Consider the following 26,699-nt stretch of genomic DNA (forward strand, 5'->3'; position numbering starts at 1 on the left):
AATGACGTCATATTGACAACTTGCTGATCATTTTTGGTGTTGTGCAGTGGAAATGGGAGGGACACGGGTTATGTTTTTGTTTTGAAACTGGAGTTTGTGACGATTTTACGTTCATTCGAGACAGTGATTTGTATTTAGAACATTCTTGGCAACTTAAGAATTCCACTGAAACATACAGAATGGATGTGGACATGGAGTTAGATCAAGATTTAATGCAACGATTTAGTAGCATGGGGACAACGGATAAAGATGTTTTGATTCGGGAGTTTCAGAAATTAGCTGGGAACAATCTAAATCCTAGTGCTTGTGCTTTCTTCTTGGATATGAATAATTGGTAAGACATCCACATGAATGATGAAAGCATGATTTCATTGATGTGGTTTTTTTTAATTGAGTAAAGAGGGTGATGGGTTGAGTTTTTCATTCATGCAATGCCAGGGTCAGAATTTCGTTTCACAGTCATGACCGTGCGAGAATCAATCTCTATTCTCGCAAATCAACTTCTGTGACTGTGTAAACTACAAACGTTTGCGGGAATCAACTTTGATTCACGCAAATCTGTTTGAAACAAGAATCTTTGCGAGAATCGATTCTTTGATTCACGCCGAAATTCTGACCCTGAATGCCCGGATTGAATGACAGATCCTCAAGTTGGCGAATTTAGACCACCCCAGCTAAGCTAAGGTTAAAATTGCATGTATGTATTATACTATACCATTCAGCAAATTACTTCAGCAGTGTTCGTCTGCTCTGTCTGATTATCGCGTAAAAAGAACTAGGTCACGCGTTGCTACACAGCTTGAACAGTATGACCAACGAATGAGGTGCCGATGTTATGCATGATGTATGACTTACTCGAGAACTCTAGCTTCGAATTTGCACACGATAGTTACGCATTCGATGCTAGAGTGCTTTGCTATCATGGATTTTCGGTCGGACAACGGTGCAATTTTTTGCACCGGTGGTTATTTATTCTGTTTATAATGTTGAAATTTGGATGAAAATTATTTCAATGCATCAACTGTATCTTTTGAGCAAGATTTGCCTATTTTGGACAGTCTAAAATTTTGCTAAAGTGTAATTTTACCCACATTTTTGATGCAGTCACCTGTCGTGATCGGCTGTGTTTACTTCTGAACCATCCATTGCTTTACACGGTGTCATGCTTCAGCGAATCCGTCTCTAGATCCGTCTCTTACATGTACGTCTATCCTTGTCGGTAGGAATCTCTTCATCAGAAGCAACATCGCCAACTTTGATAAGCGTGTTTGGGTGGACGCGCTGCATTACTATTTCATTTCTTTAATTTTGTCCCTCGCTGCCTTGAAGCCTACGGTGGTGGCCTCAACAGCTGATCGTGGAAGATTGTTCCACAACGGAATGGTGGAAGGAAAAAATGTGTCCCCCATATCTATCTTTGTCATAGCTGATCTGAATGAACTTCTGTTTGTGGCCTCTGGTTCCTTTATCAGTCTGGTGCACCAGGTGATTCTCCGATGATATTTCCACCAACCCATTTTTAATCTTGTACATCATGATGACTTTCTTTGTTTTTCTCCTGGCTTCTAGTGTCTCCCATTCCAATTCTTTCAGTATCCTGGTGACGGTGCCTTTTTCTCTGCTGTACTTAAATTACAAAATCTTGCAGCTTGCCTCTGGACTCTCTCTAGCCTGCTGTTGTTTGTCTGGTGTGACAAATTAAATCCCATGCTGTGGCGGCATACAAAGGTCTAACGAGGGTTGTACATACCACATGTATATAATGCAGCTGATTTAATCTTCTCCTCACAGCCCCATAGGTTTCGACGCAATAAACCAAGAACTCGCTGAGCCTTTTTGCAAATTGAAATATGGTCACTCCATGTCAATATGTTGAAGCACACTCCCAGGTACGGATATCCTGGATTGCTGTTGTGTACACAAGACAGTCATCTGCAAAAAGTCTTACACTCGACTTAATATTTCTGCCAAGTCGTTGATGTAGAAAAGGAAGCCAATAGGTCCGAACACTGTAGGCCTACCTTGTGGAACACCAGGGCCTTTTTGGAGAATTTTCCATCAACCATCACCCTCTGGGATCTGCCGGTAATGTGAAGCCTAGAATGTGAAGCTATCGGTGAGCAAATTCTTGGCTAGACTTCTCGAGCAAATGATGATGTGATTCAATTAGCATAACATTCTCTGATATCTATTTTGAGTACAATGTACGAGTGGGGTCTGGAAACTGAACACGGTGAAATATGACAAAACGACAAGGGGTTTTGGGAGACTTTTAACTTTTTTAACTTTTAAAGTGGAAGCACTACACTGTTTTAAAGGCAAGATTCTGCTTATTTAGGTGAAAGTCACTCTTGGTAAGTTGGTAGTAATTTTCAGCTTCATATCTTTTTCCTAAAGTCAAAATATGAGTGTTCCAAAACGCGACAAATTCAACGACGCGACTCGCGAGAGCAAAAAGGGGGGGTCTGGGTGAAATTTTGACAAGCCGTATCTCCGAAACCGCTTGATGTGTTCATTATTGCCATAGAGGTATGCTGGAAATGATTTTCAGCAAAATCTGAGGGGGTGGCCTCCCAAGATTTTCAGCAAATTGGTTGATTTGACATGGGAAGTCAATGTTTGCTAATCGAGAGATCAATTGATTTGCCCAGCACTCGGATTTTGTTCACGACACGAGGAAACTTAGTTACTATTAAACAGCGTTTCTGATTGGTCGATAGTAAGTTGAAAGTATTTCTCCGACCAATCAAGAAAATGAAGTCAGATTTCTAGCAACCAGATAATGTATAAAAGCCGATGTGATTGGCTGAATATGTAAGCTTACATGTACGTAGGGGTACAACATGTAATGAATATTAATTCACAACAAACTATTGATTGATAGCTGGGTTACGATGCTCAAAATAGCGACCGTGTTCAAGATTTTCGATTTTACTTTTCCACAATTTTTCGGGGTTTTAACCAGTACTTGTTAATGATTTTATAATGAAGGGGCAGGGCTGGCTGGCTAGGGCACCCACGGCAACTTCATTAAAGGGCACGGCAAGTGACTGCCGTCGGTAAAGGACATATTTTAAGGGCATTACGGCAATGGGGGTGGGCACCCACAGCAATATGCCGTCGGTGCCGTGGGTTAATTCGAGGGCTGATTCACAGCGTTGCCCGACTGTTAACAAGTATTGCCCATTGACCTAGGTAAGCAAAATTTAGAGAATTTCTTTAACGAAGTCAATACAATAATAGGTAAACTCAATATTGAACTACTGTCATGATTTTTAAAAATGTCTGTAAAATAAAAATGAATAAATAAATAAATAAGTTAATAAAGAAATAAATAAGTCAATAACTGGCCATGCGTTTTAAGTTGGGCGAGTAGGTGGAGATGTAACATGCGCGCGACATTTTGGGGTTCATAATATAGGCCTACAGCCTATGTAGTTAAATTTGGTGTCAAATTAAAGCTTGTGATGAGACCAATGTAGAAAGCATAATAAATGTTGTAAAAAATTATTAGCATCTAATTAGCATTAAATGTGCGGGGTGGAGGAAGATCAGGAGGAGGATGATCAGGAGGAGCAAATTTAATAAAAGTGACCCCAGGGGTCATATGATGCAAGAGCTCCATTTCTTTTTTCACATTTTTACAATTGACTTTAAACTGCATACTAGAACACCATACAATCATATTCCAGGTAATTTAATTTGCTTTGAGAAGCAATTTTGCATATTTTATTTTCCGTTTGGGTTACACATTGAAGTCAATGTGAAAATATGCCTTGAAAGAAGCTAGCGCAAAACTATTTTCATTTGATTGAACCCTATGATGTTATATACATACAAAGCTCTGACTGAGAGAAATTAGAATGGAACTTTAAAATATGTGGGGTACACCTAACTTAAAAAAAACAAATTTCAAATTTTCCATTTTCTTCATAAATATTTGGTATTTTCAGTTTTATAACTCCTCAGTGTTACACCCTGTGTCATTTTAAACTGCATTTTTGGATTCCTTGGTTTATTTGCTGCTAGAAAATGTATACTTTTCTATATGTTGGGTATTAATATGGCCGTGTGTCTTGAAGTGGTGTTCCTTTGCGTTTCGTTAGTAAATTTCTAGGATCGCGCATCATTTTGCATTGAAACATTCATAACTTCCAAATTATAGATCCTATCATAGCAAAAGTAAACATTTTCTGAATGGGAGAAGTCCAATCTTTCCAAAAATGGCATCTAATTTTCAGTAGGGGTAAGTCTAAATCAGGTAAAAATCCAAATATGCATGAAAAAGTTGTCAAAAAGTAGCACCTTCTCAAAAACATGTAACATCCCAACCATAGCACCTATCTAAAAAACAACCTTATTGGTGCAAAGTAGAGGCAATAGCCCACCCAAAAATGTATACTTTGATAGGGTTACCCCTACTTGATGTACTTTTTTGATACACGGAATGACACGTTACAAAATTTTCCATCAAAATTTGAGGAAAATACAAAAATAATACTTGAATTGCTAAAAGGGCCTCTTTATACTAAAATCTTAGTGTATTCTTAAAAACATTAATACATTTGTAAAGTGCAAGCAACAACCACCCTAAAAATGTTTACTTTGATAAGGGTAGGCCTACACCTAAATAGGGTACTTTCTGTGGTGTGATGTCACGGTACACCGAAACATGCCGACATAAAAGACGTAAATTTTGTTCAGTTTAAAAAAATTAAAAATCTTTTGTGTTGACTTCAAACATGTAAAAACTGCAGGTATTAACTACAAGTTTAACTCACTTCAGATTCTTCCCAGCAATACTTTTGGGCACTGTTGCTTTTATATACTATCCAGAGAGGTTGTGTCAGCAACCGAGCCCTACCAAATTTACCTGAATTTTTATTACTTTTTTGACACTCTCTTTAATAGCTCACATGCAGTGAGCAATTATAATATAATCATTATATAATTAATATAAATGTGTGCGTATTATTTTAAATGTCCAATTTTAAAATTCCAATATTATGAATGAAGCTGAGCAAATATTAAGATTGGTCTGTAGCTACCACGTTTTCACACAGAAAGAAGGCAGGATTCCCCTCGCTAAGCGCGGGCCTTAGGATAGCTCGGTCAGGAAAGCGCGCTCCTAATTTAAGTCAGTGGAGTGGCTAATTGCAGTGTTATAATCACACAGGATTTTAACAAAAGGCTAGCACAGGAAAGCTGCAGGATGGAGCACACCTTCCTGTGTAAGGGAATTTCAAAAAGAGCCCTTAATTAGTTAAAATCAATTACAATTGATTTATGGCAGTTAAAAAAAACCCAGAGATGGTTGTCTTAAGATTTCGGTGTCCCAAGATTGATTGATTAATTAATTAATTAATTAATTATTAATAAAATAATTAATAAATAATTAATTAAATTATCACAAAACAAATAGATCTTAAGTATAAAAGTAGAGATTTAAAGACTTCATTCACTGTTGTAATGTAGAAAACCATGATAAACTGATGAGTGCTTGTTTCTCCCATAGACTTTACATGGTGCCGTATCCCAATTTTGCACCACCCGGCGTCTTTGTTTACTTTTAATTAATTAAATCTTTTTTATTTCAAATCTCAGAACATCAAATTTGGTACCAAATTAAAGAGTACATTCTAGGCCTTTAGGCAGTATCTTATTTAAAGACTTTATTCATTGTTGTAATACAGAAAAACCTTGATGAGCAGAGTGCTCATTTCTCCCATAGACTTTACATGGTGCCGTATCCCAATTTTGCACCACCCGGCGTCTTCGTTTACTTAATTAAATATTTTTTATTTCAAATCTCAGAACATAAAATTTGGTACCAAATTAAAGAGTACAATGTACATTCTAGGCCTTTAGGCAGTATCTTATTTAAAGACTTTATTCATTATTGTAATATAGAAAAACCTTGATGAGCAGAGTGCTCATTTCTCCCATAGATTTTACATGGTGCCGTATCCCAATTCTGTATCCCAATTGCACCACCCTGCGTCTTCGTTTACTTAATTACTTACAACTTTTTAATTAAAAACTACAGAATATTAAGTTTGGTATCAAATTAAGGAGTACACTATAGGCTTTAAAATGAATGCAAATTTGATGGCATTGGAAATGATTTAAGGTGCTTACTTATCACAAATAAGTAATTTTTTACTAAAATATGAAACAACACCACCCTATTGAGTACACCAGTTCACGACACACGGCCATATGTGAAAGATATGGACATTTTAAAAATGAAAAAACATGCAATTTTCATCTCGCGAAAACATGTAACACATTACCGGCCCAACTCAAAAGCGAATGGCCACTTGTTTTTTTTTTTCAATATTTCAAAAACAAGGCAAATTTTTAAAAATGAACAAAAAAAACCTTCCCTAATTTCATGTCTCTTCTTTCTGAAAAGCTAACGGAAAGTTTTTTAATTTGGGGCAAAAATGAGTATTTTTGTGATTTAAAAAAAAAAAAAAAATTGTTTCTAAACTGACATAGGACTCCTCGACTTATTTCCATTCCAAAATGTATAGTTTTATATACTTTGAAGTTTGGACTTTAACTTCAGAAGTTGGAAAAGATCCATGTTCAGGGTTTTCTTAAAAGCATTTTGCTGAAGAGGTGCACCGTAAACCTCGTCTACAAGCATAGAGTGCTTTTGATGAAAGATAAATGAATCCAGACGCCATCCATCCATCCAGGGGTAGCGTTAACCCCCGATTGGGGGTGAATGACCCCCTAAATTTAAAAAATATTAATTTTTCACCCTCCATATATTGGGAATGTGCAAGCTCGGGGGTGAACTCTGACCCTCTACTTTTGGACCTTACTCCTACCCCTGACTACACTGCAAAATATTTTTCACCCCCGAGATTAAATTTTCACCCCATGTATTTGGATTTTCTGCAAGCTCGGGAGTGAAAAACACGGGAAAACAACCCCCGACTTTCGGGCCTTAATGCTACCCCTGCATCCATCAACAAATTACAAAATTATAATATTATGTATGGAGTTTGAGAAAATTAATTACCCATATGCATACATACATGGCATACTGCAAATGTTCGCCTAATGGTGCTATGGACTCCCTTGACATAACTGGCATTTTAGACACAAACTAAAAGTGCCCTCCCATAAAAATCCCACCAGTAAATAAGAGCACATACCCTTAATTCTTGTTAGGATTTTTAGTGGAAGGAGTTCTCTATTTGTACATGAAATTTACCCCAGGTGCGCCATTAGGCGAGCGTTTAAATACAATACATATAACAGCTTTAATTTAGCTTTCGTCAAAAACACTCTATATGCTTTTATATACCTCATATAGAGATTCCTGTCATCTGATTGGTTGAAAGTGCAGTCATTGAATTAACTATGCCCGCAAAATGAACTATGGACCGGTCCATGGAAATGAACTATGGACCGGTCACGTGCGTCCACGATCAAACTGCGCGCTTTTTCCCAGCGTAAAATGATATTACGCACGTGTTAATGTTTTCACGCACTATAATTACGCAGAAATCGCAGATTGTAATCTGTGTGCCGTTCGCATTGAAACTATACATTTCTCTTCCCAAAATCGATGCTTTTAACCAAACAGATGACAAGAATCTTAAGATTTGGTATATAAAACAAATATTGACTGCTTTTTATTCGGAGCATGGTTAAAATTATAGGCCCGCGGTGATCTCAAAACCATGACTATTTGTATAGTAGACAAGGTTTTATGGTATTCCACCCCATAAATTTTTACCAAAAATTGCTTGCCTCCCCCCTCTTTTACTGCCAAAAATTGTCCCCCCCCCCTCCCTCTTTGGCTGGCCCCAGAATTCTTGCCCTCCCCATTTTATCCTCCCCCGGGGATCATAATTTTTGCACAGCCTCTTTATTGTGCATTATCAACAACTTGGCAGGTACACTACTATTGTATTCACCATGGACCATGATGGCCTCATCCCAATGGCATAGTTCAATAACCTCAATTAAACACTCATAGTGCAAAATTTGACTTCAAGTTTCCAAGTATGAGTTTTTGACTTTTTGTACCCAAATTTTCAAAGGTCATTCAGTGAATGTGCAAATGTATTGGGGTTAAAGAACTGTGCCTTGAATTGATAGATGAGCATGTTGTGGATCCTAGTGGATTGAGCACAGAATTGCAAGGTCATACATGTATCATTGAACTTCAAGTACATAGGAAATACATGAGTCATCATTTTCTGAAACTTTTGGCATTTACTAGTATATTAAAACTGCTTTGATATGGATATTACCCCTTTAAATGAAAAAGGATTTGAACTCAAGGAGTTATTTTAAGATCATGGAAGTACGAGTAGAGCGCGAAGTACAGTGTAGGGTTAGAGGAATCAAGTTAGAAATTTCTGTTATTATGTTTAGGGATAGTTCATTTCTATCTTTTAATATTCTGGTAGGCTCTTTCAATTGCTGATCTCAGAAGAGGTCCAGATCAGGGGCCCATTTCAATATACTTTACGGGGCTTCGTAAGTCTCGAAATCCTTCGTAACTTCCTACAAGTCGCAAGTTCCATTTCACTAAACTTACTTACCAAATGTACCCTTCATAAGTGATAGGGATTAACTACAGGGACCCTTCGTAAAGTTACGCCTAGTTTTGGGCATTCGTAACTTTACGAACAGGTACATGTACTTGAGTTACGAAGGGTTAAAAGTTTAGGGAAATGGATCCCAGATAATATAAATTGATAATCCGGCAATAATTACAAAATCATAATGCAGAGAATACTATAATACAAATATGAGGATACATGTATGAAAATAATACAGCAATTGAAATAGCCAATAATTCAATTTGCCTATCTGTAGCAAAGAATGAGAGTACATGTAACATTTGCCCAATTTAAGGTGGTACTACACCCTGCCCAATTTTGTGCCTATTTTTGCATTTTGCTCAAAAATTATAGCACATTGGTGACAAGTAAGATATTTATATCCGCAAATAGATTCATCAGGATTGTCCATTGAAATTTATTTGAATTGTTCTAAAACAAATCCAGTATTGAGAGTGTTAACCAACAGAAAAAGAAGGTATATAAAGGAATCAATTTGGATACGAAAGAGGGGGCAGGCTAACACTCTCAACAGGGATTGTGGAAACTACTTCCTTCCGCACATCTATGATCAGCTACTAACAGCGCCACCCACGCCAGCTACCAACAGGAAGCAACAGACGCCTAAGGTCAAAGCTGGTCATTCAATTTGAGAAAGTGCTGTGACACAGCACGAAACGTCATTGAGAGGTATGTCAACATCACCTATTTTACTGGATTTGTTTTAGAACAATTCAAATAAATAAGATATTTATATTATAGGGGCAAGGAGTAACTACTGCACTGGAAATTTTATTTCAATGTACATACAACACTTGTGGAGTTACAGTAAAAGATGAGGGAAAACCAATATTTGATCAATAACTACTAACCTTGAGTTGCTGAATTTTCAGTGCAGTAGTTGTAGTCCTTGCCCCTATAATATACATATCTTACTTGTCACCAATGGGCTATGAGTTTTGAGAAAAATGCAAAAATAGGAACAAAATTGGCCAGGGGTGTAGTACCCCCTTAACACAACAGGCATAAAAACAAGAGGACAACGCAAGGTTATTGATGCTCTATGGCTATCACAGATGCCAATTCAAGAATATACAGTTTTGGTCCATGGGGGTAAAGATGTCAGTTTGGGGTACCTTTTCAGTGATTTTGGTATAGCGATAGGTGGGTTTTCAGTGAAGACCAATTGGGTGCATTTGGGCAAATTTGGTTGCTATTTGTATAATGGGCAATTCCACGTTACTCGCGTTACATTTTTGATAAAATCAGCACATTCAATGTCATATAAATACAATTGAACAAGGAGTTGGTTTATTCATCTTCTCTCCACATGTACTTACTGACCCAATGTATCAAATCACATAAACTTTAATTTTGTAAATAACTAGATGAAACATTTATTAGCAAAAATGTGATTGTGACTCAGCTATTCTAAAAAATTACACCTTCAAAATTAGGCTTTTACTTGTTCAATATTTCTCCTCAAACAAAAAGCTGCAGACAAAAGTTTATACCACTAAGTAATTACCTTATATCTCAGCTGTATTACTGAACCAAACACCAAGTATATTTGAGATTGGTATTTTTAAAATGGCCAACTTGAGCTAAATTGGTGCGTGACTACATGGTCCCACTTTGAAAGCTTTAAACATGCTCAATTTCATTTCCATTGTGGTCAGTTTTACTTCAGCACTATAAAAATACTGTAATTCAGCATTAAAAATGACCCTCTCCTCTGAGGTGGGGTGGTGGTAATGGGGCTAATGATGGAAATATAAAAAAACTGGCAATTTGAATAAGAATACAATTTTCATATACATTTATTACATAAAATGCATTGAAAAACTGTATGGAAACATTCATATACACCAGGCACAAAAAGAAACTTGTCAGTTATAGTCATCCTTGCTGTTCAACAACCTGATCATTTTGGATTATTCTGAAATATACATTTTGCTAATTGGACTTAGCTTTCTCACTTGACACCCTGTTCGTAAAAATTGAAAAAGAATTGACCACAACATGCGCCTCCAAACTCTCAAACCCCAAAATTAAAAGTTGCAATTTCAACGATTTTCAATAGAATGCATCGTTGTGTTGTACACAAGCACCACGGGCCGGTCAATAAAGCACACAGTGTAACAGGCACAATTGAATCGTTAAAACGGCAACTTTCGATTTGGGGGTTTGGAGGTACATATCTTGGTCAATTCTTGCTCGATTTTCATGAACAGGATGTCAAACAAGAAAGCAAAATCCAACTAACAAAATGTAGGCTATATTTCAGAATAATGCAAAATTATCAAGTTGTTGAACAGCAAGGGTGACTATAACTGACGAGTTTCTTTTTGTGCCTGGTGTATATGCAAAACTGATATATAGACCATTTAAGGTTTGCAAAATGAGTTCCTAAAAATTTTCCATATGTGCAAAGAGGGGTAAGGATTTTTTGGCAGGCCGAGAAGAGGATCAAGCAATTTATGGCAGGCTGAGAGGGAGGTCTGCTTATTGCAGAGCCCCTACATGTAGCAAAATATAAAAGGCTGCTGCTGATCAATGTGGAACACATTCCTCAGACTTGATTTATTCACCTTCTCTTTACATGTATCAAATCACGTAAACTTGTAATTTGTGAATAACTCTATGTAACGATGTAACATTTATTGGCAAAAATGTGGTTGTGAGTTTTGTTACTAAAATACCCCTTCCAAATTGAGCTTTTACTTGTTCAATATTTCTCCTCAAACAAGAAGCTGCACACAAAAGTTGATACCACTAGGTAATTACCTTTTACTGCAGCTATACTACAGAAGCAAACATTAAGTACATTTGAGTTTGGTATTTTTAAAATGGCCAACTTAGTGCGTGACTCGCGTTACGTTACGTGACTGTTACACTCACTATTTGATAACACACTGAGCCCAGGCCCAATTTGAAAGCTCTAAACATGCTCTATTTGATTTATATTGTGGAATTCAACTTTAAACATGACCTTCTGTTCTGGGGTTAGGTGGAGAAACTGGGGTGGAATGGTGGTAGTGGATCTTTATAATGGGTGTTTATAATGGAAAGTCAAATTGTGAATTTGAATTCACATGGGGACAAAAACGGTTTCCAGTCCTGCAATTTGTGAAGTGATGTACAATAATTATGAGTCCTGGGGAGGGTAAAATTGGGAGGGAGAAGTTTTAGTGATTATTTATGGATTATTTTCTAGCTCTACTGTATAGAGAGCTGTATAATATGTGTGACTCGCGTTACAATATCGTGACTCGCGTTACATTGTGACTCGTGTTACCATTTTGAATAGTCTGTCTCTGGTGGTACAATTGTAGCAAACCAAAAACCTTATGAAATAATTATGAGTTATGACCCAAACCAGGAGGAAAATGAAAGGGAACATTTATAACCCTTTAGATTTTTTACTGCATTAAAAAGTTGTTCTTTTTGTGACTCGCGTTACATGCTTAATATTATACAACTTGCCGTGCCATCCTGACCATTACCAACACAGCTTCCTAATTTTTTTATTTTTTATTTTGACAAATTATGTATCAAACAACACTATCACAAAAAAGAATTGTTTTTGTTCCATATATTAATGAGAAAAAAAATTAATTACTTTTGACTATCTGCTATTAACAAAATGTAGGAAAATACATTAAATCCTTCAAATCAATGAAAAAAAAATACTGCAGCTGATATTCATTTGAAAATTTCTTTTTTGTTAACTTTAAAGGGTGTATAATCAAAATATAGCATCAATCATTGCCAATTGCAAAGTTCATATTTTTGAAAAAATGTCATTTTAACATGTTGCAAAAACAGCCAAAAGTAGGTAAAAATAGGTAGTAAATGCCTATTATGTTATGTTATAGAGAAAGTCAGCATTGGAATTTTGGAAAGTCTGTGGCACATTCCAAAACACTTAAAAAAAATAAATGTTGGTTGTTTTAATGTGCGCTTCGCCTAAGCATCAGCACACTTCAACAATTATTCCGCTGCCATTAGGATACATCAAAATCATTTCTGCTTCACCAAGTCCGCAACCGATGCGCAGGTACTCTCAGCGACTTAGATTGTAATTACCCCAGCAGCTCCCCATTTTACAACTGGGTGGAGTGAAGCAATTGGGAATTAAGCTATCTTGCTCAAGGACACAACACACTGGCCGTGGTGGGGCTCGAACCCGTAACCTTTCGATTATGAAGCTTGCGCCCTAACCACTAGTCCACCATGCTTCCCATAAAAGCATAATAAATTACTGTGTTTTTGTTTTTGTTTGATTTTTGAAGGAACTTGCAAGCAGCTATAGGATCATATTATGATATAGAAACACCTATACCAAACTGTAAGCCGCCGGCAATGACATTTATTCAAGATATTACAATTGGAGAAGGAGAATCCGTACCACCAGACACAGACTTTGTCAAGACGTGGAGGGTACAAAACACAGGTATGAAATCCAACACACCTGGAAATGTAACATATTTATGTAGTAGACGAACAAAATTAAAGACTCGTAACATCATGTATAGAATAGCATGCACGCTGTTGGGTGCAGCACTTACGCTAGTTGCACGTTTCATAATGCGTGATTGGCGCACGTTTATGTGAATTTACGAGAGCGTAAGTTTGGACTTAATTGACGCGCGCAGTTACAAAAACCAAATCATTTTTGCCTTTTATAAGCTGAACAAACTTGAGACAGCGATTTGATTGCATCATTTTTTTTGTTGAAATTTGACCAACTTTGAGAAATTTTCACCAAAAATGGTTGAAAATTGTTAAATTTTGCTAAAAATCATTAAAAAACCTGATTTTCAAAATTTGAAAAAACAGGTGCTGGAAATTAGCTCTTCTGTAAAAAGCTGTAAGGTTTGGGTATCATTTTGAAAGGATTATCAAAATTTAGATCTATTTTGATGACATGATGACTGTACAAGTTTATATCCCTAAAAATAGGTCTACATGCACTATGAACAACAATGGCCTCGTCCCAATGGCATAGTCCAATTACCTGAATTAAACAATCATAGTGAAAAATTTGACCTCAAGTTACAGAGTATGAGTTTTTGTACCCAAATTGTCAAAGGTCATTCAATGAATGTACAAATGAATTGGGGTTAAAGAACTGTGCCCTAATAGATGGGAATGTTTTGGATGCTATAGTGATGTAAGTCTAGACATGTATGACTAATCAAGATGAACCTGTTACAATGAGCTCTGTGTACTTGTCAATCAGATGAAGCAGTTTCTTATGTCTTGTCAGATCACCATCCCGATTACCATCAGGGTTCGATTTAACTTTGTGTCGTGGAGCAAAATGCTCCCCATTTTGGACAACCTTCTACACAAATATCAGCTTGTATAGCAATATTTTACAATGTAAACATATGCTAATATTATAAGAACATCACCTAAATAATATTTTTTCGCTAAGTTTTTCAAAGTAAATCGAACCCTGATTACCATATTCCACCTGATTAGTTCCCTCCTTAATTGTTCACCCCCTGTGTAGAGTGGCTGAGTGGACGAGTTAGCACAGCGGTAATTCCCTCGCTTTGCACCACTGAGGTCCCGGGTTCAAGCCCCGGCGCGGCCCAAGGATTCATGTGCACTTGGTTTATCCCGATTCCATGCTCTCTCTCGCAGGTTTTCTCCGGGATCTCCGGTTTCCTCCTGTATCGTAAAAATCGGTGATTAGTTGTTTGGTTATCAAAAACTTCCTTCACCCAATGGAATTTGGGGAGCTGCACAGATAATTGGTGGGTGTTACAATCTAAATGCGGATAGGTGTGCGCCGTTCGGCACTCGGCAGCAGCCTAGTTGATGCGATCTGATGGTGACGTTTCACCATTGCAGCGAAATTACAGCGCTTTGAGTCCTCTAAGATCTGGAGAAAGGCGCTTTATAAATCCAAAATTTTTTTTTTTTTTTTTTTTTACTATCTGATCCCCCTATTGTCATGTTGGATTTTTTATTCAACTAATAAATTTACAGACTTGTATAAAAATAGGTGCTATTTTAAAAAAGGCTGCAAATTGTAACCCTGGGGCTGCTACAATAATTGCCTAAATCATTTTTTGTAATTTTGGTTCAAACATGCATTATTTACATATTAAATCATCCTATTTGTTTCTGATAAGTTTGTTCTTGTGCAAAGATTGGTGAATTATATGTTTTAAATGCATGCTTGAACCATATTTTGTACTTTGTTTTCAAAATTACAAAAATGACTTAGGCAATTATGATATGATTGTGGCCTGTTTAAACAAAATAAAAGTTAATTTATACACCTCGCTTTAATGCAGCAACAGCACTTTATTTTCAGTGAAAGGAAATAGACCTTTTCAATGGCTTAGGCACACCTTTGGCCAAGATTGTACAAAACATGTGAACTGCTCCTATGGCTTGATCATTAAGTTGATAGTTTTGAGATCTTCTGGCTGCTGAGTTGATGTTCTTTGTTTGACACACACCTGTACAAGTATGTATCGTTGAGTGGGACATTCTGCAAACCAGTATTATGTCCTTTGTGTATGGGGCACAATTAATGGACATTCACAAAGGACATTCTACTGGTGCGGGACAAACAAAGAATATCAACTCCAACTACGAACTTACGACTTGACACAGTCTTCGACAACTCGGTGACCTGACCAGAAGGTCTCAAAACTACCAACTTGCAACTTAACGCTCATTTCTTGGGAAGGTCACATATGTATTTTATAATATGACAACCTTTATATTTGAATTATTTGTTGTTTTGATCATTGCAGGAGAGGAGTCATGGCCAAATGGTGTGTATCTTAGATTTATACAAGGCCATCAATTAGGTAGTCAAGATAGAGTGCAGGTAGAAGCATTATCCCCACAGTGTGTGACTGATATCAGTATACAAATGCACAGTCCACCACAGTGTGGGTTATACCAGGGACAATGGAGAATGTGTACAGAAAGCGGACTCTTCTTTGGAGGTAAGTGTTTATTTTATGTCCGGGCTAATCAATTGCCACCAAGCTAATCAAGGCATTACCACTAGGCTGATCAAGGGTTCATACCACTAAATCCGCATGTGAAGTGGTTTCCGGTAAAAGTTTATCACGACTATAGTCCCAACTTTGCATAAAAATTGTGCAAAATCGGTACAATATTAACAATTTTAGTGTTGCAAATCGTGTTTTGTTAGAACTTGTGAATGTGATCTCTACTAATTTGAACAGAAAACTCAAAAATTTGAGTGATGTTTACGATGATGAGCGCATGAACACACGAGGTCAAAACGCGGTTAGCAGTCGGACGTAAACACAGGAAAATCGGGCCTTTTTATATAGCGCTATTTTTCTCAAAAAGTAGACCTAAAATATGGTGTCATTTTCAGATATGTTATGCAGAATTTTGTTCTGATTAAGGTGATATCAAATATATTTTCAAAGTAAGACGTAACTCGACTTATAGCCTAAAACGTGACCCCTATTTTGCATGTAAAGTCTATGGAAAGCTATTTTGTGGCATGTACCCTCAAGGCATTACCACCAGGCTAATCAAGGCATTTAATAGCACCAGGCTAATCAAGGCATTACCCCCAGGCTAATCAAGGCATTACCACTAGGCTAATCAAGGCATTACCACCTTAAAAGAACAAAATATGGGCCAATTTGACTAAAAGATGGGGGGGGCACATCCTCTCTGTCCTCCTGGAATTGATGCCCATGCATAGTATGGCATAGTTAGAGGTAGCGCTAGGTTTTCAAACAAGGGGTCAAAATTGCACATTTTTAAAAACAATAGAAATAAGGGGTTAAAGTGACCCTTTAGCAACCTCTAAATGGTAATTCTGTGCGCTAAAAGAATGCGCCTATGACCCCATGGCGCAAGTTTATAGCGCTAACCCTCGGACTTTATACACTCGATTTGGTTTATGAGAGAAGCTCTCAAATAGGGGATTATGATTTTCCCCACTTGCATACATGTATATATACAGGGATTGAGTTTTAAGGCATGCGAAAGTGCGATTCATGAAAGTGCGATTTTTTTTTTTTTTAAGTTTTTTTTTTTTTGGATTTAGAATGTCCCTGGAACTTAAGAATGTCCCTGGAAATATTTTAAATTAAAAAAAAAATTACAAAAGATTTAAAAAATTATAAATTCATGTTCAAAATAGGCAAATTTATAATTGATGTTCACATTACAACCTATTTGTGAAGTAAAGAAGCATACAAAACAAATGCATTTTAAAATCATTCATAGATTATTATGTGAACATAAGTTACAAATTTGCCCATTTTAAACAAGAATTTATAATTTTTTTAATCTTTTTGTAATTTTTTTTAAAACAATTTATAAAAAAAAATCCAGGGACATTCTAAAGTTCCAGGGACATTCTAGGGACATTCTAAATCCAAAACAAAAAAAAAACCTTAAAAAAAAAATAATTAATTACAAATGACACTAGCAATAAGTCCAAAGTCCAGGGACATATATGCAGTATACACCATTCATTACCCCAGAGCTTAACCATGGCCAGTTAAAAAAAGGACATGTATGTTGTCACAAAATTTTGCTAAGTTTTAGCTGAAAATGAAATCATAGTCATACACCAGTTTTGAAAAAAGCACACCTTGGTTTATTTAGGTGTGCGATTTGCACCACACCTAAAAGCACACCTCGGGTTATCCAGGCGTGCGATTTACAGCACACCTGTCACATTGCAAAACTCAATGCCTGTATATAACATGTGTGTGTTATTTGCAATATATAGCAGAATTACCATCAGGCTACAATGTATGCAAGGGCTATAGGGAGACTCTAGTATATAACTTTATCCATGTATTTCGTTGTCTGCATCACATACTGTCATATCTCAAAAGGCTGCCTTGTGTGATTGATATGTAAAGTTAATTTACATATCAAGCACAATTAGATGACAATAACTAAAATCACGCAAGGCAGCCTTTTGAGATATAACCGTATGTGATGCAGACGATGATTTGTTTCATAATCTTCATCATGTCACTATTGTTTTGTCTTCTACAGAGACTATATGGGTGATTCTTGAGGTCAAGGAAGGTGGTATGTTAGGCTTAACACAGCAACTATCTATGTCTTCCATTGGTCTCGGCTCACCACCTCCACAGCACACAGCGGCAGCAACTTCACCAAACCCATTTGGGTCACCTACAAAACATAGTACGCAATCTGCAAATTTAGGTAAGTAAGACAGCAGAAAAAAACCAGCCCTGTTCTACCGGAGAACTGACCTTTCAAATAGGGTCGGTTGGTTTGGCAGTTTTTTGTTGTTGTTTTTTCTGAAGGCTAAAATTACCCTAAAATTTCACCAAAATCGGACAAATCTGAAAAAAAAATCTGAAGGTTTTTTGCAAACATATTTTTTATATAAATTCAGCCAAAGTTGATCAATTTTGGCCCCAAACCGCTGATCTTATATGATTTTAGCAAAATTTAAAAAAAATTCTCCAAAACACAAATTCAGGGTCGGTTGAGCTTGTAGAACAGTAGCAGATCTTTAGTCTACAATTGATTTTTGGAGCCTGTATTTGATACAAATTTCACAGAATGTTCATGATTTGGTGTATATTTATTTAAAATTTCAACATTTTTGGCCCCAATTGTGCTAATTTTATGGACAACACTGACCTTATTTGGGTGCATCCACCTCCGTGGCTACAGGCAGTGGCGACGCCAGGAATTTTTTCAGGGGGCCATCAGGGAGCAAAGTGAATTTCAGAGGGGGCAAAATCAAAAACATTTTAGCAAAATTGCTGCAAAAAGTGAAAATTATGTAATGTTGGGGTATTTCCACCCATGCGCCCCACCCCCAGCCTGTTGACAATATTCAGGGGTTTTTTTTGTCTTTCCTCAACAGGTAGTCCATTTAATTCATCTCCAAACAACTCGCCTGGTTTAGGCCAGTTTAGTTGTCAAGCACCTTCACCTAACCAACACGATACACAGAGGCATGAACTTGAAAATGGCATCTCATCGCACATAAGAAGACCATTATTTCAGGTATGTCGGATTGGAAACATTCATGTGTGTTTTTCCGTTTGTGTGTATGTAAATACATGTTTTGTCATGTTTAATTTTGCTTTCTCTGTTTTGTCATATATGTTCAGCATTTTTGGCAATCATGAATTTCAGTTTTTAAAAGCAGATTTACTTGAGGACAGCAAAGTGTTTGGAGTGCCATTAAGGCCGCTATAGTCTGTATATCTACCTCGAGTCACTGGCACTAGCTTTGAAGTTCAGCGTGTGCTGCGATAGCTTAGCGTAGTTTCTTGCGTGTACATATGCGGCATGTTGATCGTGCGCGTAAAAGTATGTACACGCACCAAGCAAGGCTAAGCTAATACAGAACACGGTGAATTTCAAAGCTAGTGTCGGTGACATGAGGTAGATATATAGACTATACAGATGCCAATTATTTGACGTAGAATATTTGATGTAACATGTCTTTGTTATTTAATCTATTCCCATTCTGTTCCCAGTAATGTTAAAGTTCTAACGGATGTTTAATGACGTAAAATCAATAATATGTTATGTAGAAAATCTGGTAGAAATATATTATCAATTTTGCGTCATGTGAGAATAGATTCAATAACAACGATATGTTACGGTACATCAAATATTTTACATCCACCAAAAAGTCTGTAGGGTCCTTTAGCTTCCATTGGGGGGTTGAAATCATGCTTCATGGATAAAGCCATACAATGATCCTGTCCATCCTAAAGCTATCAAACTAATGCTTCTGTAGTATTAGTTCTCTCGGCAAGTACACACGTAATCTGCAGTGCCAAGCATGATGGGATACAAAAGGGAGCAAGCATTGTTTTGTGATTCAATCATGTTTCACCGTTGTTCATCACCGATTAACAACGATGCGTCACCGTCGTCTGAGTGGTTTAATCACAAGCGAAGTAAACCACACAGACGCTCCAGACGCAAGTTGTTAATCGGTGATGAACAACAGTGAAACATGGTTAAATCCCTTTCAACATGAAAACAAGCTAAAGATGTCTAAGACTGTGTTTAGACTAGAGAAAAGTTGAATTCAAACTCAACATCGAATTCGATTAATACAGAGGATTAGCATAAATTAATTCGTAATTGTTTTTACTGGGTGTTTACACTATGCGCCCGAACGAATTAGACTGTTGAATTCAATTACGACTATTTACGCCCTCTGTTTATCAACGCAATTTCCTTGTTTTCAGTCTGCATTTTACCACAAGTTTCTGTGGTTTCATCTTGTTGAAGTTGTTGGGATCCTTGCGAAGCCATTCAATTTCAGGTTGATCGATTTAAAGCAAAATTAACAAAATTTATTCCCGAGACACTTTGTGCATGGATGTGGGCCTACACTCTCTGCAGTATGCTGCGCATGTACGAAAAAACACAAGAACAGCTGTTGTTTATCAATATCACAGTGCTGCTGCTTATTGAGAGGTGAACAGATGTTCAAAATTGGATGACGTGAAACAAATTGAAATTAAACATGGAGAAACCTGAGTTTCTGATTATTGGATCACCTCACAATTTTAAATTTTAACTTAAAGCCTTAATGTACGATCTTTTTAAATTTTTAGATTTTTCTTTTTTTCTTCTAAAATGATAATATGCAATCATTATGAAAGTTCCCAATACATTTGGACGCGAAAAACATTGGGAATTTGCAAAGAAACAACATCATAAACTTCACCTCTATCACTTGAAACATCTCGCATTATTTGGATTAGGACAGCGAGTGCGGCCTCAGAGTTAGTCTCCCACGCGGCCAGTTTAGTTACGCTCCCTCCCACATGTGGAGGGAGCGTAACTAAGCTAGTTTTGTACTGAGACTACGGTTTTGCGATCGTGGCCGACATAAAGTCATAATCATAAAAAATTATGACTTTATGTCTGACCAACAGAAAATCGTCCCGTTTTACTACAAATAGGACGAATTTGACAGTTTGCTCATAGATTTAAGTTAGAACATGTGTAAGTATTACAAATATGCCAAAAAATAGGTTTTGAAAAAAATTAAGGTAAATTCTGAAAAAAGATCGTACATTATGACTTTAAAAGTTCTCATCCTGATCTCACCCTTAATGTTGGTTCTACTGAGATTAAACCTACACATTTTGTCCGCAATCTGGGTGTTATCATGGATTCGGACGGGTCAATGACCAGCCAGGTGGGGAGATTGTGCCGCACTCTTAAAGGAGTATTTCGTGATCCTAGCATCCTCTTTTTATAACATTTTTCAGTAGATATCCACGAAAAAAGCTTATTTCCAAAATTTCAGTTGATTCCGATTTTTGCGCTTTGCGAGTTATGCATGATTATGTGTATTACACTGCTCCACAGACAATGTGTTGTAATTTCGTTCTGGTGCACCAGAACGAAATTCAAATTTGGCGATATTTTTGCTAAGCGAATTAATCTGCAAGAAATATTTGGTACATAAACATTATGTAGCCAGAGGTATCCAGTGGTGTAAAAATCTCAACTTTGTTTTTGGAAAAGTGGGGGATGAGGCTGTGGATCACGAAATGCCCCTTTAACTACCAGCTAAGAAACATTGGCCGAATCAGAAAATATTTAGATGAGGACACTTGCCATCATATTATCAGGGCTCTTGTTCTATCTCGCCTTGATTACAGAAATTCATTGCTTGCAGGCATCACCAAAGCGCAATTTGACAAACTTCAGCGTTTTCGAAATAAAGCTGTGCGCCTGATTTGTGGAGTTAAGAGACGGGAGCACATATCTCCTTACCTGGCGAGGCTTCATTGGCTACCTGTCTGCCAACGTGTTAATTTTAAGTTGCTTGTTTATATGTACCAATATTTGAATGGCTCTCTACCAACATACCTCTCCTCTGATATTGCTTTAAACAACACTCAAAGCATTTCTCATCATTACCTTCGTTCATCGGTTGATCAAACTAGGCTCCATTATTCCCAAAACTCATCGTTCAACAGGTGACAGAGCCTTTTTTGTTATTGGACCTCGGCTGTGGAACATGCTCCCTCTCTCCATCAGAGAATCTGTTTCTCTTACTGATTTCAAAAAACTGTTAAAAACACATCTTTTTATGTAAATGTAATTTGTAATTATTCGTTATGTATTTTTGTTTGTTTCTATTCCAGCCTTGGCTGTAGTTTGTAAAGGTGCTTAGACCTTTCATTAAATTATGTATCATATCTTTGAAATATAAGATACGTTTGTGAATCTGTTTGATCCATTGCTCGCATTTTTTTTTTTTTCACTTTTTTTTTTTCATTTCTACTTCAGCTCTCAGAAAACACACCGTCTGAAGCCAATCCACATCCAGGGCATAGTCCAGCAAGTTTATCATCAAACACATCAACTCTCGCTCCCATGCAACAGCATAGCCAACTACAACATCATCATCAACCCACCTCTTTAAGTGTGCAAAGTATGGAACAGTTACAACTCTCATCATCAAGTTGTATGAGTAATGGGCAATTATCATTACAGAACCAAGATTTCCCGAGTACATAGCACACGCATATTATACAGTTGTACATTTGAGATAATTTAGAATAAAATGATGATTATATATCATGACTTGCAATGTATTATATAATATGAAAATAACTCTTGAGTGTCTGATTTGCATAATTAATAATATGTGTACATCCATATCAAAACGATGCACTTGTCGGCTGCTACATGTCTCATTTCATATAATAGCTAGGAATAAATACCAGACTCATCTCAAGCGGATATAACTTCAAATCATCCTGAAGTCACATGGTTAAGGAACGTTCTGATGTATTTTCAAACCATGTGACTTTGGGATGATTTGAAGTGACCTCTACTTGAGATGAGTCTGGTATTTGTTCTTAGCTATTATGTAAAAAGAGACACATGTAGCAGTCGACAAGTACATCGTTTTGATATGGATGTCCCCACACTGTCTACAGTCAGTCTACTCTGAAGTACTACAAAGTACCGACGCGGACGCACACTTGTGCCGACTTTGAAGGCACGCATACCTGTAGCAGAGACGCAGCACTGCGCACTGTTTACGCGCTGTATACGCGCGCGTTGTCACTTTGTACTTCAGAGTGGACAAACTGTATGTAGCTTTCTCTATTACATACATGTAATCATGAGGGCTGATAATTTACAGGCTGAATACATAGCTGCCCTATAGAAATTTGTACAATTTCTGCATTATATTTTGTACACACCTAAAAGTATGACACCAGGCAGCTATTCACTTGGTCGGACATCCGGGAACATTGTCCCCTTCGTCCCCTTTGCACAAGCGCGCGCATAGCAACCAGCTCGAGAAAGGGGAACTGCACATGCGCGCACTGGTTTTACAAGGCTATTTCCCCTTTGTGACGTCAGCCCGACCAAGAGAATGCAGGTGGGGCTTTCTTTCTTGCACCAAGCCAATAAAATATGGTTAAATATGGAAGAAAAGTTTCACAATTTAAAAAATAATTATACAAAATATTGTGTAACTTCATATGCCATCTTATCAGACATTCAGAAGTTATTTATTTGAGTCGGTCAGACCAAGCATGTCACTAAATATATTCACTGTAGAATGCAGTATGTATCATTTAAGTTTTATCAAAATGCTTTTGTGAGGTCAAAATGGGCTATTCCATTCCATTCAAAATCCACACTCCCCCTGTGGAAGATTTTGGAAATATCTTCCACAGGGGGAGTATGAATTTCAAATGGTTGAACACATTAGGCAGCTCCATTTGAATTTCATACACCCGCTCTGTGAATATTCAACCTGAGGGAGGGTGAGTTTCAAATAGATCTGCTAATGTGTTCATTCCATTTGAAATTCATACTCCCCCTGTGGGAAAAAAATCTTCCACAGGGGTAGTGTAGATTTAAATGGAATAGCCCAATGCTACTCTGTAAATTACCCAAAGAGATTTGAACCAAGGAGTCCTGACTCGGCCATATTTGTGTGTCACTCATGGAGGGAGGGCAAAATAGTGTTAACTCGGGATTATTTTACTGCGTGTCCGGCACACTTTGGTTGAAAGTGTGTGCTTTTTGCATGTAATGCGTTGTGCCGATAGCATGTGTAAAGCGCTATATATGCAAATTTTTGTGACGCTCAGGCATTTCATGCTTCAGTAGATAAATGCTAAGTAGAGGTACACTATTTGCCTTTGAGTAATGTGGATTTACAATAGCATTTTGCACTTGGCAATTCTGAGTTGGGACTCCTTGGGTTTGATCTCTTTGAACTAAAGGTCTGTTCATATGCTGCACTTGCAGTGCGTTGCATTCCCGATATATTGATTACTTTTTGCCGCAACTCAATGCAACTTGTCGCATTTTTATTGCGCTATACCGCACAACAAAACAAGCAATTGCGGCGTAGTATGAATGGACTTTAACTCTGAGTATTGGCAATGCTAAGAATAAGATACTGATGTGTGTTTTCCAAAGAATAATGAAATATTCTTCGGTTCACCTCAAATTCAGAAGTGACGTCAATGCTTTTTCGCAGTTGCGTTGCAAAGTATCCTGACAAAACGCCCTTGTACGCGTGTGTGTATTCTCTGCGCGATTATGCGTGCGATTTGATACTGCTACCAGCGAAAGATGCACCAATGTCACTACCAAACGTGAGGCGAACCAATTTATAGGAGATGATGGGCTTCATGTAGCCTCATGTATTGTCTGAAATTAGCATTGTCATCAACCAAAATCAAAAGTATACCAAAATACAAAAATTATTGTAAGATTTCTGATAAAACCTTGATGATATACATTGTGTATGTCATATTAACCCCATGAGAACTACCTGCCTATTGGTCAAAAAGAAGTTTTCTTTATCAATTGGACCAATCAGCAACATTGTTAGAAAAATTTCACCACACAAAAAATTTGGGGTGAATTATTTGCAAAGCTCCATTCTGATTGGTGATTAAAGTGAAGATATCACGTAAATTAACCAATCAGAGGCAATGTTAGATTGGCAGGTAGTGCTCAGGGAGTTAAAGCAATGTGTATGCAGGGGGAGAATAGTGATGGATCATTTCGGAAATTCCCAAACGCCTTTGCAAAAGATTATGTCATCGATGATGTGCACATCATTATTGTGCAGTTCAACTTGCGCTGTGACTATGTGCGCAACGACGTAGGCATGCTTTACAAGGGATTCTGGGAATCAACGAAAAGGCGAATTGTCTTTCTCCGATTGGTGCTCAGTGTGTAGGGGAAGTGTGAAGTGTCTAAACATTAAATTCTTATAACAAGCGCTGCTTTATTTACCTGCAAAATAGCTACTCCCTATTCCAGAAAAATATAGCGCTAATTTTTTTGGATTGAAAAAAATGTTATCTGGCTTTGCCAAATGAAACACAGCTCAATCCTAATTATTCATTTAGTACTAACTGGCAATTAGGGTTTATTATTACTGTTTATCATTAGCTACTGGTAATTTTTTTATTTTTCATGTGCGCTCTGAATCTCAAGGGTTCGAGTCTCACCTGCACTCTGAATCTCAAGGGTTTAAGTCCCGGCCGGTCGTTTCCAGACAACCATACATGCATTATGGTTTCCAGTGCATACTGGCTGTCGCAGCTTTTCTCTGCTTTTCTCCTGCATCTAAAACTTGGCTTTCTTCCTTCAGTATATTTAATCTGCCTTGTTTCCCATATTGACTATGATAAATAGACATTAGGTTTCACTCCCTGAAGAGAATTGATCAAAAATTGAATTCCCTTCTGAGGTTGGTATCTGTCAAGAGTTGACCAGATCACTAGGCTGTCATTATAGCTAGAGGCAGTATAACACAAATGGGTCAATGAGTTACATAAAAATGGCCTTGAAGTTAAATGTTGATCCCTCACTCTAAATTACCGTCGATTTGGTTGAAAAAGGAGGTGAGACATGATCAATTCTGTTCAGGCAGTGATACCTAATGAGATATTGGAAAAGGTGCAAAAGGGCTGAGTAAGAAATAAGCGTCAATAAATTCAACCAACCCCGATTCCAAGGTGAGATGCTATAGACCCACAGTGCTATAGACCATTTCAAATCAAGATCAATAAAATTCAGGAAAAACCAGGTGCAGTGAGCGGTATTCATTCAGTAAGCTAAGGGTCAAATTCCCGGGGTCAAATTGGTAGACAGGAAATGTCATGATGAATCACAGTACCCTTTTCAGCGAAAATGCATTATTTAGCCAATGTCAACATGGGGTCATCAGGTAAAATATTTTCTTAACATTTTGAGCTAACATCTCCTCTATGACAGTAATGGAAAGAAAAGTCCAAATGTTCATTATTTTTCTGCACTTTTGATCTGGACAAATTGATGTAAACATCAATCTCTTATACGAGACATAATACCCAACCTTGATCGTGTCTCTCATGCAGATTTTGTGTTCAGGCTAAATAGCTGCATTTGTGATAGTTTTGATGACCTAGAATTATAAACTGGGTTATCCAAAACAAATGGCAGCTACAGTGGCGCCAGGCAATTTTTTTTCGGCAAGGGGGGTTAAGGGGGCAAAGTGAATTTCAGGGGGGCAAAATCAACCAATTTTGAGCAAAATTACCTCAAAAAGTTGAAATTTAAGTAAATTTGTTTTTTTTTCGGGGGCAATAGTTCTGACTAGGGGGCTTATAGGGGCATGCCCCCAGTGGCGCCACCACTGGGCAGCTGTCATCGGAAAACATTGATTTGAAAAGGTCTATAATGAAGATTTCTTATGCAGGGAGGCAATGTTTTGACACTGTATCTTGCTGATGGATTGTTTTTATTATGCTATTTATAGAAATGCATTTGAATGCTTTCTGTGCTGTCTTCCTAACCTGTGTAACACTCATCTGCATTCATCATAATGTTGTTGGGCAGGAAAAACATTCTATGTGTCATTGGCCCCTGTTGTTGGCAGTGTTGTTTTAAACATGTTCAAGGGCCAAAGACACATACGAGGTTTTTCCTGCCCATGGTCGAAAGATTATTTCAAGGGATTAGTCCAAGGAGGGCCTATCTGCAATAGCTACCCTGTAGACATTTGACAATTTCTTGTATTCTATATATTGTACACATGTCACTTGGCAGCTTTAGTAGATTGGG

At 37.3% G+C, this 26,699-nt stretch overlaps 1 protein-coding gene across 1 annotated transcript; it reads left to right on the forward strand.

The window, feature by feature from the left end:
* On the forward strand, window positions 1–26,083 carry LOC140155535 (protein ILRUN-like). The gene is made up of 6 exons (XM_072178413.1): window positions 1–334; window positions 12,887–13,047; window positions 15,374–15,571; window positions 17,631–17,804; window positions 18,481–18,623; window positions 21,894–26,083. The coding sequence occupies exons 1-6, from the start codon at window positions 180–182 to the stop codon at window positions 22,122–22,124; spliced, it is 1,062 nt and encodes a 353-aa protein (XP_072034514.1). The 5' UTR covers window positions 1–179; the 3' UTR covers window positions 22,125–26,083.
* Window positions 26,084–26,699: the final 616 nt, after the last annotated feature.

This window comes from Amphiura filiformis, chromosome 6 (assembly GCF_039555335.1).
Source record: "Amphiura filiformis chromosome 6, Afil_fr2py, whole genome shotgun sequence".
Lineage (NCBI taxonomy): Eukaryota > Metazoa > Echinodermata > Ophiuroidea > Amphilepidida > Amphiuridae > Amphiura > Amphiura filiformis.